Consider the following 13390-nt stretch of genomic DNA (forward strand, 5'->3'; position numbering starts at 1 on the left):
TATGCACATTGATTGTTGACACTAGTGAATACAAATCCCATATGTACTGTACTACTACCTGAAGCTGTAGGCATAAACAGCATAGTATGGTGTATATCTACATTGCTTTGAAACACTGTTTTGTTTGTCATCTGTAGTCCATACACAGTACATACCTCAAGCAGAAGGTTTTGAAAGTGCTGACACACAGTACTGTATGGTACACAGGTAAAGCTCATCTGGGTTGCCATACCTTTGTGTCTTGTAGGTATGTCTGATGTGTGTGTGGGTATGCCTGTAACATGGCCTGGGTTGTATGTGTGCTACAGGATATAAGTACATATCTAGCAACATGTATAGTGTGGTACAGCAGTATGCCACCTATATTGATGAATGAGCACATATGTTACTTAGGGGTTTGCTATCAACAAGTAGTGTGGTGTACTGGTAGTACTGTAACTGTACTTTACAATCATTTCAATGGATGACAATTTTCTGTATGCATTAGCTTCATATAAACCTCCTGTGGCTAGGTGGTGCATTGTGTCACATACAGTGTGCTATGTGCTGTTGTAAAGTCTTACACACTGGTTTCACTGTGTTGCTGTGCAAAACATGGTTTAATATATAGAATGTGCCAGGCACTGTCAGGCAGTTGTGGGCTGAGCACTGATGTGTGGGATTAAAAGTGTGTATCTAATGACAGCCAATAGGTTACTAAATATGTCATTTCATTGATATCTGTACTTTAAAATGTTAAGTGTGCCACAAGACTTGCTCACAATAATTGTCTTATTTCCTTCCAGGGACATGTCTCATCATTGCATCCCTGCCTATTCCCCTGAAGAGGAGGAAGTAATCATCTCCACAATAGTACAACATCACACCCTGCTGTTCTCCAGAACCAGCCAGGACCAGCATGAGCATACTGCACTGTGGCAGGATGTTGCCCGTCGGGTTAATGACGTAGGCATGCATAACTGGACTTATGAGCAGGTACGCCATCACTGCAGTGATTTAATCAGACATGTCCAGCAGCATGCCTCTGATGTCTGCAGACAACAGCTTGCCACAGGTGGTGGTGCAGCATCACACCCGCCCCTCACCAGAATGGAAGAGCTGCTCCTCAGCATGGTGCCTCCTGGCCAACCACTACAACAAACATGTGTCATCATGGAGGCCGGAGTCACCAAGCAAATTGACTGCGAGCGTGCAGGTAACATGCCATATCTGTAGACTACTGTTAGCTCGATTGTTAGAACATGCATATGTCAGATGTGTACTGTGTATTTGGAAGATGTGGAGCCTAGTGTTGTGCAATACTGATAATTTTGAACATAATCTGTATGCCTGTGACTGTCAACCATTGTACTACTGTAAATTTGCAAAGTAAAAGCAGCAATGTCACAGTTGTTGACACTGACAAACTGTCTTATATCCTTGTAGGTCCCTCTGGTGTGACAGCAAGACAGCAGACCCATGCTGGTGAGTGTTCTACATTTCATATGGCAAATAACATGTGCATGTCATAGTTGGGTTTTAGGCCATTTACACATGTACAACACCTACACATAATGTATGCTCTGCAAGTTTCCTGTGGGACTATGCACATCCCAGTAGCATGAGTGCTGCCACAAACACATGCTATACACAGAGCATCCCAAACCATTGTGGTACACTGTAGTGGACATTGTATAGGCAGAGTCAATACACATGCACACAACATACACCACCTTGTCATACGCAGTACATGTCAATATCATACACATGGCATATGTAGACACCTGCTGTAAGGTCAGGCTTCAGTATCCCAAATGTCATCCACACAGCACACATACTATACCTGAGGGGTAGTGGCCTATCATGGGGCATTGCAAAACTCTTCAACAAACAAGGCATTCATGTTAGGCAATGCTCCCTATTGAACACCTTACATACCCATGTAACAACTGCCTGTGAAATGGTTAATGTAGCCACAGTGCAGCAGTTCAGGTACAGCAAGATAGTTGCCAGTGTGGTACACATTAGTGTCCTTGAGTGACCACATGATGCTGCCTGATGATGGCTCATGGTACTACACTACATCCAGTTACAGTAACTATAGTACAACACATACCATTCATTGCAGACACACACACATAATCCAAACACCTAGGGCTAACACATACATACACACATCACATCAACATTGACCCATGCTGTACTGTTGTCCCTCACACACATACACACACACACATACATGTCAATTGGATGGGTCAGTGTCGGGCTCTGGCAAACCAACAACACACCCTGTGCATATGATGAAACTGTGCCACCTCCTGTCATCTGTAACATTGATGCAGGAACAGGCTAACATGGTGCTGATGCACAGGGTGACTGTATAGCAGTGTAGCAATGTTAGCATGTTGTCAACAGTACAGTGTAATGATATCCCTGTAGGTATATCCGAGCAGGCATGATACATTAAAGCTATGATAATAAAATGTAGTATTGTTTACAACAGTGTTAATTCCAAAAATGTATTGTTCACCCATGTACCACTTAGCTGATGTGTGTAGTTTTGGCAGCGTGTGTTGGTGAGTGGACAGTACGTGTGTGATGTGTGCTGTACAGATTTGCAGGTGTACATTTGTGAACATGGTGGAGGTGCACTGTCTGCATGTACGTGCATAGTGGACACATGGGAAGGGTGACATGCCCTGTATTACACAGTGTCAAAACTTCATTGTTTCTATTGGTGGCCAGCATGCATTTTAATACACATACATTTTAACTTGGGTACACATGTGTGTATGACATGTTACTATCTGTCATTGGTTTGCATTCTGGTAGTGTACACAACCTCAACAGCTTGACCATGACCAATCGTTAGATGATGTCTTGACAACTGACACACAGATGTAGGGAACTCAGTAGCATTTGGATCCGTCCGGTACAGTACTATACCAGTAGCCAGTGGTATTGACTGCCATCCATTCCTGAGACCACTCCTGTCTGGCATATAGCCCTCTTAGGTACAAGCAAACACACTAGGGATATGTCCATCCACATCTGGAAATGCATACAGTGGCCTACAATGCATTCTCCGGATGAGACACTTAGCCTCCACAAGGGTATCATACAGACAGATGCCCGTTGTCCAACCCATGCTGTAAAGCTGTAAGCCAAATATTGCATAGTCCTCCACATTTGTTAAACATAGTATCCTGACAGTACCACATAGGTAGTAGCCCCAAACATATAGAACGGGTACTGATGTGTACATACAACCAAGTGTTATGTCATCTGTCCTTTGCTATTCACATTTCCATAGGTATTCTGAAGTCCCTCGGTGTATCACATAACCAATAAGGGGTCTGTATGCATATCCACAAAGTTGTTGTACACCTATAATGAATGTCCATTATTGACAGACTTTGTTGTGTTTGAACATGTGTGAAATATACCCAAGGCATGAACCCTCACTCACACTATTCTATAGAAACTGTCATGGGTGTCTGTGACCCAGATGACCTAGGCCACAGATCACTACAGTGGCTGGCCTTGTCACAAACATGCATATGTGACCGAAGGTCTGAGAAGCAGCAGCACAATCTGTCATAGGTGACAGATGTATTCATGTAGAAAGCAGGCTTCACACATATGAACTAATTGAGGTCACATGTACATATATGTATTTGCCACACAGATACCTGAAGTGTGCAATGCACATGCTGTTGTTACACTGATATGTCATACAGTAGTAAAAGCTAAACACACAACACATTGACCAACAGTATCACACACACACAGCAATTGCAGGATTCAAACACCTTCCTAACTATTTTATGATACTAGAGAGTTGCGCATTAACACCACACGTTATATGCTTTATTGGGGGTTTTCATTTCCACTGCTATATTTGCAGGATGCTGACATAATCAGACTTGCCAAACAGGAATGTAACACTTTTAAGGTGTTTTCCTAGTCCCCAAAATGGGCAATACTCTCAGAGGAAATCACCCCCCCCACACACACACACACTCAGCAATTGCAGGATTTTACTGGGAGTTTTGATTTCCAATGCTATATTTGTAGGATGCTGACATCATCAGACTTGCCAAACAGGAATGTAACACTTTTAAGGTGTTTTCATAGTCTACAAAAAGGGCAATACTCTCAAGGGAAATCACACAGACGCACACACACATACACTCAGCAATTGCAGGATTTAAACCCCTACCTAACTATATTATGATACTGGAGAATTAACACGACGCGCTATGTGCTTTACTTGGGGTTTTCATTTACACTGCTATATTTGTGGGATGCTGACATCATCAGACTAGACATGGTAATGTGTGTGCACTTAGATTTATGCAATCCCAGGACTGAGACATAGGGGACAGCAGGTGTTACCAGCTTGAACAGGACTCCACAAATCTTACCTTGTGTGATCTATCTGTGGCCCAGTTGCCAACCCATCCGATGACAATACATATTTATGCACAGGTTATTGATTTTGTGGATACGACATGTGTCTGGGATGTTGGAAAAGGCCTATTCAAAGTGTATGTGGGACGTGTGTAGCTCATTTCATTCATGTATGTCCTGGGTGGCTGCCTTGCAAACAGTCTAGCAGGTTTGGGAAACATGATCTGCCCATGACCAGTCCAAAGTTGGTAGGGTTGTGTGTTTATAGGGTTCCAGTAGCTCTGTTTCTGACTTCAATCCTGATGGACTCCATGGCCTTGCAGATCAGACTTCATCGGCTTATAAGACTATAGTTCCCATGGTCTGTTGTGCACCAACACTTGTGTAGTGTGCCATATGTTGCTGTAACACATTCAACATTTTCATATCCTGTAGAGAGGGTGAGGCTCAACAGACTGTTCAGGTGCAGGCTCTGTTTGTTCAGCAGTTCACTTATGAAACATATAGGGGCACAATGTAATCCAATTGATGCCATGTTTTCAGCCTTGGAAGGAGCTGTTAACCCATTCTACATGTGATAGCTCATGGTATTATGACAGGAACTTTTGTTAGTGGGAGGTGGGTATGTATGTATAGGCCTGTCTGACAGGATGTTGGCATTGTCAGTCATTTACAGTTGGCCCTAACTCAGGACATATATGAGTGTACATTGCTATTTATGACATAGCTGAGGGTAGTGTCATGGTTCTGTATGGACTCCTTCACAGATAATCTTTCCATGACCTGGACTGGATAATGTTTGCAGTGCACATTGTTCATTGATGATACTGATTTTGGGTTTTTCTTTTCTTTGCTTTTCTACTTTCTACGACCAGCCTAAGTATCTGTAGTACATATCTGATTTTTACAGGGTTCCAATATATTATGTATGTGTCTGTTGTCATATCACTGTGTGCACAAGTCAAGATTGGTGAATTGTGAGAGATTCCTGGGTTAACACATGCAACTGCCTGATATGTGTGGCCCACTGCTGTACTCATGCAACTGCCTGATATGTGTGGCCCACTGCTGTACTCACACATGGCCTAAGTGTGTGAGCATGCCCAGTTTGGCCTTTCAGTATGTTGTTGCCTGACATTTGCCTCATTTATTCGTGTGTGAGCATGCCCAGTGTGACCTTTCAGTATGTTGCTATGTGAAGTCCACTACATTTGTTAACATGTGTGAACACGCCCAATATGAATATTTATACTATACGTGTGTTGTAAATCGAGTTGTATTTTTAATGCAGGGCTCACCTTTGATTCATAACTCTACAGGGATTATGCTGTGCCTGCAGGGTTTCCGGGAGACACTTTGCATAGACTTATCAACATTTATTCCTACAGGCTGACCAGTGAAATACTGTCATGGTTTAGTGGTTCAGTACTGTGACTATAGTGCACAGTATCCTGGGTTTGAGGACTGTCACTGCTTCATATTTTCATACTGGGCAGACCAGAGTGCTTAAGGAACAGTAAAGCAAATATGACCATGTTTACCTGCTTTTGCCCAACTTTGACCAAACTTGCACAACATTGCTCAATGCTAACCAACATTGCTGAATGCTGCCCAGTATTGCTCAACATTGCCCAACGTTGTGCTACTTAGTGTGTGCAATTTTGTTTACATATACTAAATAGCGGTAAAAGCTGTTTAGCACTGCTTTATATTGCTTAACACATGGCAATCATGCCTCAGGTGGTGCTGCAGGGCTGCCTATGTCAGATGCACATATTACACTCCCTATACATGTTTGAAAACAGGTAGTGTCAAGTTAGGCATCCCTTTTACTATATGTGTGAGTCAGAGAGAAGCATAATTTCCAGGGTTCCTACTGAGCCAGTGTATATGCTATGTGTTGCCTCATTGCCAAGGCCAAAGCATACTGGGCATGCCTCCTTCTGCCTACTGGGGCAGGCTCAGGTTGTTCCTCCTCTGAGTCACGCTCTGCCTGTGATGGCCTTGGCAATGGCGGGGGGCTGTTTGGCCTGGCCCTATGCTGCTCCTGCTGCAGCTGTTTTCACAGGATCATATTATGCAACATAGCACATACCATGACTATTTGGGTACATGCAGTTGGTTAGTACTGCAAGGCTCCAACAGATGTGTCCAGGCACCAGAACCGTGACTTGAGCAGCCCAAACACACGCTTGATTGCATTTCATGTTTGTGCGTGTGCCTCATTATGGCATTCCTGTTCAGGTGTGTTTGCATTTCTGATGGGTGCCATCAGCCACGGCTCGACTGCATATCCAGCATCCCCCACTAGGTGACCATGAGGGATGTCCCCATTGGCAAATGTCTGGTACAGCTGTGTCAGATGCCAGATATGGGAATCATGGTAGCTTCCAGGGCAGCCAGAACACACATTCATTATTATGCCCTGGGCATCACACATGACCTGGCAGTTGATGGAGGGGAAACCCTTGCAGTTATAGTAGACCCTACCCCGCTCACCAGCTGGTGCTTTGATGCGTATGTGCGTGTAGTCTATTGCACCCACTACCTCAGGGTATTCTGCTATTTGCTGGAAAAGGTGCATATTGCTGGCCAATACCTCACGGGAAGTGGGGAAATATACATGATCACCGACATGTGCTGACATGACATTCAGGAACTGGTGCAGTACCCTGGATGCTGATGCCTGTGAAATCCCCATCATCTCACCAGTTGGTCTCTGGAAGGTACCTGTTGTTAGTATTCTTAGGCCAACACATACCTTGGTTTCCACTGGGATGGGTTCTCCTCTGTTGGTTCTGTGTGTGAGGCGTGGCCTGCACAACTCAACAATTTGCTGCGTGAGGTCTCTGTCCACTCTATAGTGCTCCGCTATCTCCAGCTCATGTAGCCTCTGGTAGGTTACCCTGGGCCTGTACACTCTTCTCCGTCTCTTCACTGTGGGTTGCTCAGCAGCATTCGCATTGTCACCACCCTCAGCATGTTGCATATGTTGCCTTATAACAGCAATGGCCACCCCTAACATTTCTTTGTCTCAGTAAAGCTTTTTCAGTTTTCACTTCTATTAGCTTACTGCAGTGTTGCAGTGTCTCTAAGAAAAACATAGTGGAAAGTTGTTTGCAGAGTTTTAAGTGCTGGGCTGGGCTGGGCTAGTGTACTGCCTGTGTAATTGGCTGATTCTGATTGTTTTCACCTGCTAGCTCTGCTACTTCTCCTTGTTTAACTTCCTACTATTTGTTGTGCTTCCTTTTCCCTTCCTGTTTCCAGAGGGGGCAGCGCCGCGCAAACAAGCGCAAACACATGCACAGCACCTCACACGTGTGCACACATACTTACACTGCTTAACACTTGCTGACTCCAGCTTAAATGCGCGCACACAGGCGCAAATGCACTTACACAGGTTTCAACATCCTTACACTGGCTTAAGCCGGCTTAAACGGGTGCACACAAGGGGAAAACGCGCACACACAGTCTTACTCAGTTTTACAGGCGTGCACACATGTGCATACACGGTGCAGGCACTTCTACAAGAATCTTTGGTGTTGTCCATTGCATACACCTTCTATTTCTTGCCTTTAACTGGGGTACCTGTTGACATGCCTCTTCCAGAGATGGGTAACTGACAGCAAACACATGCCACTCTGCTCCAATGAGCTTACATTCTTTCATACATACCCCCCCTCACGATGTCACCTATCTTCTACTCTGATACTCCCGTTATCCTACTCTTACACTCCACGGACTTTGCTCATTTGCCATGTGAAATTGGGATTCTCTATCCTTATCCTCATTTGCATAAGATTGCCTTCTAATGCTTGGTTACATCTCTTAGACTGAGCTTCCCCCCTTAGCAACCTCTACTCAGTAGCCATGTTGTCTTCAGCCTGCCATTCAATTGCATGGAAGATGTATATTTATCATTAGATGCCTATTTTTGGCTTTTATGTTTTTATTTTTGTGTTTTTACAGTGCAGCGCATTTGCGCAACGCTGCATTATGCTTAAACTTTGGAGATTGAGGTAAAAAAAAATATTAATTTTTTTTTTTGCAATGGGTAGAATTGCCAATGGCAGTATATTTGGCCATTGGCATGCTTCCTCAACTGGATGCATCTTTTATTTGGAGTTGTCATGGCTCCATTTTGATATTTGCAGAACGGTACTCAGTTGATAACCGAGTACATTTCTGCACATAACACTACTCTTACTCGGACAGGTTAGGGTTTCCTGGACTGCAAATTTACCTCATTTGCATAACTTTCTAAAGCAAATGAGGTAATTTGCATATCCTAGCTCTGTCCGTGTAAGAGGAGTTTTAGTAGCTCTCTTGCACGCCCCTGCCAGCTGTTCCTGGATCTCTTGGCAGACATGTTGGCTGCATGGAGTCTTACTCTACTCTTAGACTCCGTGCAAGCCTTCGTGAATCCGGCCCACTGAAAATATACAAGTATAAACAATACTTATCTTTTTTTCTAAACCAAAAAAGTACTGTAGATACTCCACCAAAAGCTGCCTGCTCACAAAAGATTCCAAAGGAAAGAAAAAAAATGAAACTGCAGTTTTTATGTCACTCTTCAGCTCATTTGAATTTTATATCTGAAGAAGGGCTTGTCCCGAAAGCGCTCATTCTTGTGTTTTTAATTGAGTTTTAAATAAAAGTTTTGAAGCTGTTCAGTGTGGTGGCTAGTACCTGCTTTCTTCTTCTTTCCTTTATTATCTTCATTTCTGGGTATCCTAGACTAAGAATCTTAGTGTTACTTTTTCTCACAATACACCCTTTTACATATTTCTTGTGTTTCATTTTTTCATCACTTCATTTTTAGAAAGCAAGATTCAAAGATTTTGTGACACCATGTGGAGCTATGAATGTTAAATGAAAATAGAATAAAAAGCTTGTATAGGAGATGATGACTTAAAATAGTGTTTAATGTTACTGTTTTAGGAAGGCAGTCCCCTATAATGCTGAATTGAAGTATCATTGCTAAAATATAAAACCTTATTAATAGTGTAATGATGCAGGCCATATCTTTCTGATTATCTATGGCTGTAATATATCAGCTTTACCCCCACCCCTGAAAAAAATAATCCTTATCTTATATATTACAACTTGTAAACCTTTCTTTGGGAGTATAAAGGTGTACTCCAACACTGTTCAGTGAGACAGTTCCTTTGAGCAAACATGAAAACTTTAAAATGTAGGGGGAAAGCCCCATTTCCCTAACATGAATATTCTAAGCCTGGAGCTTCTAGGATGAAAAACAATACTGCAAAAGAAACATAATATATATATATATATATATATATATATATATATATATATATATATATATATATATATATTTTTTTTTTTTTTCCCCTGTTTTTTCTAAGATTCCATAATCTTAGAAAAATAAGAATTAGTGTGTTTTGGCAAACAGAAATTACTACAACTCATGAACAATCAACTGCAGCAAAAAGTATATTTGAGCCATAATGCTAAAACAAATAAAAAAACAGGGCAAACTAGATTTGTGTGAGTGAAGGAAGCTACTTCCCAGTTGGAGAGATTAGTTTTTACTCTTTGTATAAACTAGGACTACTAATTCCACCCAATAATTTTTTTCTCAGAATTACTCTGCAACTGGTTGTGAACTCTAGTGTTTACTGTCACCTGTCTTATAAACTTGTGCTGCAGTGCCAGTCTTTTTGTATACTCCAGGCGTTAATGCATTCTACTCCTTCGTTAATGATCAGCTGAGCAAAGAATAATGACATAAATGCATAAACAGTGGACATTTGTATCATAAACACAATATATTTATTTAAGCAATTCTGGCTATTGAATACATTTGTGTGTTTTTGTAGGAAAGAGGGATTTTAAATAGATGCTCAGGCAAACTATAAGAAAACTACTCTTTGTAAGTACTGAAATCTTTCTGCCTTAAAAGGTTCTTAAATCTATACGGCCAAAAATTAGAAAACACAATGTCTTTTTTTTTTTTTTTTTTTTGATACATGAAAATTAACTAAAATCAAATATTCAGCATTTTGCATACGTGTCAGTTCCAGCTTTGGCTTTTCTCCCACTTAGTGCATATTCCTTGAGCACATGTATTTCCGATGCAGGAAAAACTGCTTTACATTTCAAAAGTTTTGTTATAGCATCCTTGACTTCTTTGTTCCTTAATGTATAAATTAGTGGATTTAGTGTTGGTGTTAGAATGTTTGGGAGTACAGTGCTTAAGCTATGGAATTTCTCTGGCACGAAGTCTGTTATATAAGAAACACAGATAATAGTTAATGATATGTAATACAATGTAACAGCTATTAAATGGGAGCTACATGTAGAAAAAGCCTTCAGACGTCCCTCTCCTGATTCAATTTTAAATACAGATCTTAGGATCTTTACATATGAAACAGTAACAAGAAAAAACGGTACAAGAGTAAGAAACATTGCAAGACCAAAACTTAAGTTTGTATGGAAAGTGGTGTCTGTACAGGCTAACCTGATAAGATACAAGTGATCACAGAAGAACTGCTCGATTCTGTTTGAGCCACAGTAGGGTAACTGTGCTGTCAGAACACAGGGTGGAAGTATCACTGTGAATGCTAATGCCCAACAACCAATGGCCATTTGTGTATTAACTTTGTTGGTCATGATAGACATATAACGTAGTGGGTTACACACTGCTACATAGCGATCATATGCCATAACTACTAAAAGAAAAGCTTCAGTTGTCCCAAAAGAGTACATAGTGAGAACTTGTGTAAAACAGGCTACAAAAGAAATTGTATTAGCATTAAAAAGAAATATGGCTAACATCTTTGGAATAGTTGTACTTGTATAGAGTATGTCAACAATAGCCAAGTTACTCAGAAAGAAGTACATTGGTTTTTGTAGCTTGTGACTGGTCTTCACCGCAGCAACAATGGCACTGTTTCCTAGAAGTACGATTAGGTAAACAATTAGGAATGCCAGAAACAGTGCTGCCCGGTAGTTTTGTGTGCCTGGAAATCCAACCAGTATAAACTCTACCACTTTGGTATTAGAGTTATTTTCATGGTACAACTCCATGGTCAGTCAGTCTAGAGAGAGGTGAGAAAGTAAGAGTTTATTATACAGTTCTCATAACTTCTTGACATTTAAAGTAATAACTGATTAGCACTGCTTTTTTCAAACAAATATAACACAAACAGTACAGATATGAAAAAATGGAGCTCAAAATCGTTAAAGTTTTGTCGTTATTAGAGTAAAAGGTTACAAAGTTTAACTACTATGACTATGAGAAATTAATATAAGTAGAAAATAATATAACTTATTGTTGCATCACATGTCCAGTATTTTGCTTTCCAGATGTCACTGTACTATATTGTTTCTTGTTGTGTTCCACACATCTGCTTAGTAGCACAGCATGCTGTTGTCACACACTAACTGTATAAGTACCCATGAGTTTAGATTACTCAAGTGTGCCCCAATCATTAGCTATGATAGCTAGCACCTTCACTCAAATCAAGAGCAAATGTTTGATTCCTATACTGTCTTAAAGTGATATACATACACAATCAATTAATTTCAGAATTTTTTACAGTTCCATTTAAAGACATTCATTGAAGATAAAACTGAACAATAAAAGTACATGTGCACACCATGTACTTTTATGTGAATCATATCATCCTAAGCACTTGAATGTTTATATACATTCTTTGTAAACTACAGTGGTTACTAACTTCCTGGAATCTTCCAAATTACCACCCATCCCAGGCATGGCGCTGAGCCTTAAACTTTATAAAGATAGCAAGGAGTCCTTACCAGACCACTGCTAAGGAGAATATACCCACCTTGTAATGTGGGATAAGAACTACTGAGCTCTCGTCTGATAAAAATAGAAGGCATTTTTCCAGTTCATCTGCAACATCAGCAGCTTACCTCTCAGTGTGTACTGTCTTACCTTTAGTTTTAGTTTTCTCATAAAGTCTTCATTTTTAATCCATGTTCCCCTCTCCTTCATTCTGCCTGTCTCCGTTTGTTGTTTGAACTCTCAGGGCAAAGTCATAAATCACATGCATTTCCTTTTTATGCAATGTTATCTCATTTCACTCATCTGTCAACACCCAGAATGCCTACATTTATTCTGGTTGTTTTTTTAAACAGTCTCTTTCACTATGTTCTTGCTTCTGACCATGGATCTTTTACACTGTCACAGCTCCAAAGCATATGCTTCACTCACATTTTAGACTTCAAACATCTGCAGTACTTGCTATCACCTTTCCAACCTTTCTTATCTCATTTACTTATGGTTAACGGACACATTGCCAGAAGTCATACAAGCCGGATCCAAAGGAAATACTACTTTATCATGTCCATACTTCTGTCCAGTGCCAGTCAGTAATGCATATGCGTTCTTCTGATCATCATCTGTTCTACAGTGCAAAGATGATGACTTAACACAGTATACTATGGTGTCTAACAATATCATTCCTGCTGTCCTCTTTTCTGTCTAATACTATGTTTTGCTATGTTATTCATTCCCTGGCTCTTTCACCTTGCAGATATGGAATAAATCTGTATCCAGCCATTTCAGATCCAGCACAGTTCTACCTCTTCCATTCTGAGAGGATCAATGGTACAAAAAGCGCTAGAAAGGAGAATACATTTAATGTCATCATTACTCAATGTCTCAGCTTGTTGCTGAATACTAATTACTACACATAGCCTCCAAACATATTTGATTTATGTCCTAGACATTGTCTATAGGCATTTGGCTCCAAAAGTCAAAATATAGCCACAAATCAAACTATGGGTTCTTCTTCACCTGTTATTCTCCCTTCTCCAGCAATGCCTACCTTAATTATTGCACAGTACTGAAAACCAGTGAGTGGGATGGGAAGTGAGGTAAGTTCCAGTTCCTAGCCAGCCCAAAGCCTGCCTGCCTTCCCTTATTTCTTGTCTCATAATTCTTGCTCCACTACTTCTTGTTACTGATTCTTTTGTTTCTTCCTGGCTCTCCCAAATTACCTTG

At 40.9% G+C, this 13390-nt stretch overlaps 1 protein-coding gene across 1 annotated transcript; it reads right to left on the minus strand.

The window, feature by feature from the left end:
* Positions 1-10410: 10410 nt before the first annotated feature.
* Positions 10411-12379, minus strand: LOC122803196 (olfactory receptor 2AT4-like). Its single transcript, XM_044072806.1, has 2 exons — positions 12360-12379; positions 10411-11422 (listed from the first exon to the last, which is right to left on the minus strand). Exons 1-2 carry the CDS (start codon positions 12377-12379, stop codon positions 10411-10413), a joined length of 1032 nt encoding a protein of 343 aa, XP_043928741.1.
* Positions 12380-13390: the final 1011 nt, after the last annotated feature.

This window comes from Protopterus annectens, chromosome 5.part1 (genome assembly GCF_019279795.1).
Source record: "Protopterus annectens isolate FY-2018-M chromosome 5.part1, PAN1.0, whole genome shotgun sequence".
Taxonomy (NCBI): Eukaryota; Metazoa; Chordata; order Ceratodontiformes; family Protopteridae; genus Protopterus; species Protopterus annectens.

Excerpts from the sequence above, each read along its gene's own strand:
- LOC122803196 (XM_044072806.1), bottom strand. The coding sequence starts at position 12,379 with ATGAAGGAGAGGGGAACATG. Across the intron at positions 11,423-12,359 it reads ATGAAGGAGAGGGGAACATG|CTCTAATACCAAAGTGGTAG; the intron begins GATTAAAAATGA and ends CCATGAAAATAA.